General features: G+C 43.0%; 1 protein-coding gene across 1 annotated transcript; it reads right to left on the minus strand.

Annotated features, from left to right (window-relative positions):
* Positions 1–4,284: 4,284 nt before the first annotated feature.
* LOC100359922 (60S ribosomal protein L13-like) lies at positions 4,285–4,960 on the minus strand. The gene has a single exon (XM_039082224.2). The coding sequence runs from the start codon at positions 4,916–4,918 to the stop codon at positions 4,295–4,297; it is 624 nt and encodes a 207-aa protein (XP_038938152.1). The 5' UTR covers positions 4,919–4,960; the 3' UTR covers positions 4,285–4,294.
* Positions 4,961–5,482: the final 522 nt, after the last annotated feature.

Below are 5,482 nucleotides of genomic sequence, written 5' to 3' on the forward strand. Positions count from 1 at the left end.
TGATTTTATGGTTATAGTTAACCCTCCATGGGTTGGAAATTTCTGTCTATTATAATACTTCTGTGGGGTTAGGTTTATAGATAGATATTGTTTGAATTTGACTTTATCATGGAATATCTGTTTTATCCATCTATGGTAATTGAAAGTTTTGCTGGGTATAGTAAGATCTAAGAGTCTACAAGACTGCCCTGTCCCTTCTTACTTATAGAGCCTCCATTGAGAAGTATAGTTTAAATAGATCTGCCTTTATATGTCACTTAGTCTTTTTTCCCTTGCAGCTTCTAATATTCTTTCTCTGTTCTCTGTGTTTATTGTTTTAATTATTATGTAGCAAAGTGGCTTTATTTTCTGGTTCAATGTATTTGGTATTCTGTATATTATTTTGCTTTTATAGGCATGCCCTTCTCTACATTAGAAAATTTTCTTCTATGATCTTGTTAAAATATTTTCAGGGACTTTGAGCTGAAATTGTCCTCTTTCTTCTATTCTTATTATTTTTAGGTTTGGTCTTTTCACAGTGTTTCAGATTTCCTGAGTGTTTTATGACATGAAACTTTTAAATTTAATATTTTCTCTGACAGATGTATCTATTTCTTCTATTGTATCTTCAATACCTGAGATTTTATCCTTCATCTCTTATAATCTGTTGGTGATGCTTGTGTCTGTGGTTCCTGTTTGAGTACCTTTTCCGGAATTCCTCCAGCTTTTGCTTTCTTTATTGCTTTTATTTCCATTTCTTAGGTCTTAAACAGTTTATTTGTTTCCTTCAAATATTTGTTTTTCTTGGTGTTCTTGATTTCCTTAAGGGATTTATTGATTTTCCCCAATTTTCCATTTGTCTTTCCTTAAGTACCTTAATAGATTCATTCATTTCCTCTTTAATGACCTCTATCATCTTCATAAGTTTGGAAATTTGGTTTTCAGGTATTTCCTCCTGTGCTTCAGCTGTGTTGAAAATTTTCAGGGTTTACTGTTATAAGATAGATGGATTCCAGTGAGGACATGTAGCCCTAGATATTGTTGATGGTGCTTTTAAAGTGATGTCTAAGCATCTGGGTCTGGGTGATTATAAGTCTAGGTGCTGCTTTCTGAGTTTGTCTTTGTTGTATGATTCTTTTTTTTTTTTTATTAACTTGAGTATTTCTTATATACATTTCGAGTGTTATTCCCTTTCCCAGTTTCCGGGCAAACATCCCCCTCCCCCCTCCCCTTTCTTATCGGTGTTCCCCTCCCCACCCTCCCCCCATTGTCCCCCTCCCCCCAACAGTCTAGTTCACTGGGGGTTCAGTCTTGGCAGGACCCAGGGCTTCCCCTTCCACTGGTGCTCTTACTAGGATATTCATTGCTACCTATGAGGTCAGAGTCCGGGGTCAGTCCATGTATAGTCTTTAGGTAGTGGCTTAGTCCCTGGAAGCTCTGGTTGCTTGGCATTGTTGTACATATGGGGTCTCGAGCCCCTTCAAGCTCTTCCAGTTCTTTCTCTGATTCCTTCAACGGGGGTCCTATTCTCAGTTCAGTGGTTTGCTGCTGGTATTCGCCTCTGTATTTGCTGTATTCTGGCTGTGTCTCTCAGGAGCGATCTACATCTGGCTCCTGTCGGTCTGCACTTCTTTGCTTCATCAATCTTGTCTAATTGGGTGGCTGTACATGTATGGGCCACATGTGGGGCAGGCTCTGAATGGGTGTTCCTTCAGTCTCTGTTTTAATCTTTGCCGCTCTCTTCCCTGCCAAGGGTATTCTTGTTCCCCTTTTAAAGAAGGAGTGAACCATTCACATTTTGATCATCTGTCTTGAGTTTCATTTGTTCTAGGCATTTAGGGTAATTCAAGTATTTGGGCTAATAGCCACTTATCAGTGAGTGCATACCATGTATGTCTTTCTGTGTTTGGGTTAGCTCACTCAGGATGATATTTTCCAGTTACAGCCATTTGCCTACGAATTTCATAAAGTCGTTGTTTTTGATAGCTGAGTAATATTCCATTGTGTAGATGTACCACATTTTCTGTATCCATTCCTCTGTTGAAGGGCATCTGGGTTCTTTCCAGCTTCTGGCTATTATAAATAAGGCTGCAATGAACATAGTGGAGCACGTGTCTTTTTTATATGTTGGGGCATCTTTTGGGTATATGCCCAAGAGAGGTATAGCTGGATCCTCAGGCAGTTCAATGTCCAATTTTCTGAGGATCCTCCAGACTGATTTCCAGAATGGTTTTACCAGTTTGCAATCCCACCAACAATGGAGGAGTGTTCCTCTTTCTCCACATCCTCGCCAGCATCTGTTGTCCCCTGAGTTTTTGATCTTAGCCATTCTCACTGGTGTGTATGATTCTTTATGGGGTGCTTCTGTTTCCTCTTCAGCCTTCTGGTCTTTGTGTCCTGGAGTTCTAGCATTTGGCTGGTCCCTGTTACAGCACGAGTCTCCATTCAAGTTGGGGATTGGTTGGCTGTCAGCTAGAGTGGCCTTTGGTAGAGCCAGGGGTCTCCATCTGAGTTGGGGGGTGGAACACCTCCACCTATGGGAAGACAGTATTTGGGATAATCTGCAAAGGGTGGGCCACTGAGAGAGTGGAGGGGTCTGTGAGTGGGCTGCTTATCTGGAGCTCTGGTTGCTGGTGTGGTCTCTGGTTCATTCGTGAGTCTCCACTGTAGTTAGGGGCTAGAGTTCTGGCATCTGGCATGGGCTAAGTGGTATGGCCTGAACCTGAGGAGCAGATATCTACCCAAGTTGAGGGGGTGACATGACAACAGGAGTTGACATTGAGGCAGGAAGGAGTGGGTGGCAGCAGGGTGGGTCTTTGTAGGGGATTTCTTTGGGCAGGCAGGCAGCCTATTTGTTCTTGCCAGTGTGTGTTCCTAAGTTTTTAGCTGTGTGTAGCAGGGTTGTAGAAGGGCCTTCTATTAGAGTGAGAGTAAATAATCATATAGTATACCTGGGTGGTTTTTTGTAGTTATTTATGGAAAGCCTTACGTGTGTCTATATGTTTTGATTCAACAATTTCACTTTTAGGAATTTATAAAAATAATGCAAAAGAACACCACAAGTGAGGCTACTCAACTTAACATCACTTAAAAAGGAAACTATCTCATAAATGAACTCAAGAATACTCATTGCTGGAGGATTGGTTTACCTTAAAACACATTCTCACCCAAATTAGCATAGTAGAGGTTCACTGTGGTGAAGAGGTAAATGGGGCTTTTGCTTGTGTATCTTGATTTATTTAGTAAAGTACTGGTATGCCTCTTGTTGAGGGTGAGGTTTTGGGTCATTTAAAAATTTGTTCGGACTTTCTTGTGTTTTCGGTAGTGAGGTTTTCTTGTATAGTGAGGGTGGGGGAGCAATGAAAATGTTTAACAACAGGAAAAATGGAATGCAGCCTGGTGATTTTTAAGTGCCTTCCCCCAGCCCCAGGCAGACAGAGGTTGACGGTTTCCTCATTACAAAGAGGAGTCACTCCTTTTCTTTTCTCTAACCTTTACCCTTTTATTTTTCTGCAATAAGATTAAGTATGGTTCATGGCTAGATTTGTTAGAGGTCCCTCTGAGCTCCAGAGCAAGCCACATGGAGCCTGTATTTTCAGGAAAGTAACTTCAGACAACCTAATAAGAAGAAAACAGCCAGGGCCCAAAGATGTCTGCTTGTCACTGAACTATAATTTCTTTCCCCAATTACTTCTCTTCTGCCAGCTGGACCATGTCTTGCAGTGCCTCACCCAGGAGACCTTCTCTATTCCACAGTTTGAGCAGGAGCAATAACTCACTCCTAAAGAAGTACTTCTCTAGTCTCAGAATGGAGCATGGATGTGAGTCTCACACAATGAGGATCTTTTGTGTGTGTACATATACAAGTTACAAAGATGCTCTCTTGACTCATTAAAGTATTTACTATGTAAACAGAATAATTCATGCTGATTCTGAGATGCAATGTTTTAGGCTCATTCTAAATGTAACCAGTGAAGCTACTTTAAGGCTATGTTGATCCATATTTTCTACTTTTTATACTTCAGTACAATTAATATTCTATGCAGAACTTCAGTCAGGGTCTACTAAAACACAGGACATATTTTACCAGAATGACAACTTATAATCTAATCAATAAAAAATTCTTGATTGTGTGCATTTTAATTTACCTTTTAGGTTGGACCTAAATTCCTAGGGTGTGTTGGTTAGTTTTATGTCTACTAGACACAGCTAGAGTCATTTGGGAAGTGTGAAAATGCCGTCTTTTTTTTTTTTTTTTTTTTTTGCTTTATGGAAAATTTATTACAACTCTCCAGCCGCGCATTATTTCTTCTTCTCAACGTCTTGCTCTGCGGCTTCTTTCGCCCTCTTTGCTCGGATGCCGAAGAGCCGGGCAATTGGCTCGGGCCATGCGAAGGCTGGCGAAAGCCTTAAAGTTCTTCTCCTCTTCCGTGATGGCTCTGGCCTTCTCCTTTTTGTACACATTCCGGATGGGCATCACAGGTCCTGTTAGCTGCGTGGCCAATTTAAGTTCTTCAGCAGAACTGTCTCCCTTCTTCGGAGCAGAAGGCTTCCTGGGGAAAAGTATGAGCTTGGAGCGGTACTCCTTCAGGCGCTGCACGTTGGCCTGCAGTGACTCCGTGGATTTGTTTCGCCTCCTTGGGTCCACGGAGATGCCGATGGTGCGTGCCATTTTCTTGTGGATACCAGCCACCCTGAGCTCCTCCAGGCTGAAGCCCCTGCCAGCCCGGACCTTGGTGTGGTATCTAACTGTAGGGCACCTCACGATGGGCCTGATGGGACCGGACGCGGGGCGAGGGGCGATGCGGCGCGCTTTCGCCTGCCGGGCCTTGCGTCTGCGGATCTTGCGGGCCGGCTGGTTGAACCACGTGTCCACTCGCTGCTGCCAGTCCTTGTGGAAGTGGGGCTTCAGGATCATGCCATTCCGGCTGGGCGCCATGGCTGCCTCCTGTACAGGAGAACGGCCGAGCGGAAAGGGTGAAAATGCCTTCTTAAGCTTGGCCTATGTAATGGCGTGAATGAAAATGGCTCCCAGAGACTCATACTGAGTGACATTATTAGAGAAGTGGACTTGCTGAAGAAAGTGTGTTACTAGATGAGGGCTTTAGGTTTCAGATGCTCAAGCCAGGCCCAGTGTTACTCTCTCTTCCTGCTGCCTGCCATCCAGGTACAGAACTCTCAGGTACTTCTCTAGCACCATGTCTGCCTGTGTGCTGCCATGTTTCCTGCTATGATGATAATGGGCTAAACCTCTGAAGTAAGTCAGCCCCAGTTAAATGTTTTGTAATGTTTTGTTTTAAGAGTTGCAATGGTCCTGGTGTCTCTTCACAGCAATAGAATTAAGATAACCTATAATTAACTTCGTCAATTTTTTTTATTAGTAATTGATGTGTGAAGGCCCAGACCACTGTGTGTGTGTGGGGGGTGGGGTAATCATCACTGGGCAGGTGTCCTGGTGCTATGAGAAAGTAGGCTGAACAAAACATGAGGAGGAAATCACTAA

The sequence above is a fragment of the Rattus norvegicus genome, chromosome 8 (genome assembly GCF_036323735.1).
Source record: "Rattus norvegicus strain BN/NHsdMcwi chromosome 8, GRCr8, whole genome shotgun sequence".
NCBI lineage: Eukaryota > Metazoa > Chordata > Mammalia > Rodentia > Muridae > Rattus > Rattus norvegicus.

Bases quoted from the DNA above. Each gene is read 5' to 3' on its own strand.
- LOC100359922 (XM_039082224.2), bottom strand. From the start codon at position 4,918: ATGGCGCCCAGCCGGAATGGCATGATCCTGAAGCCCCACTTCCACAAG.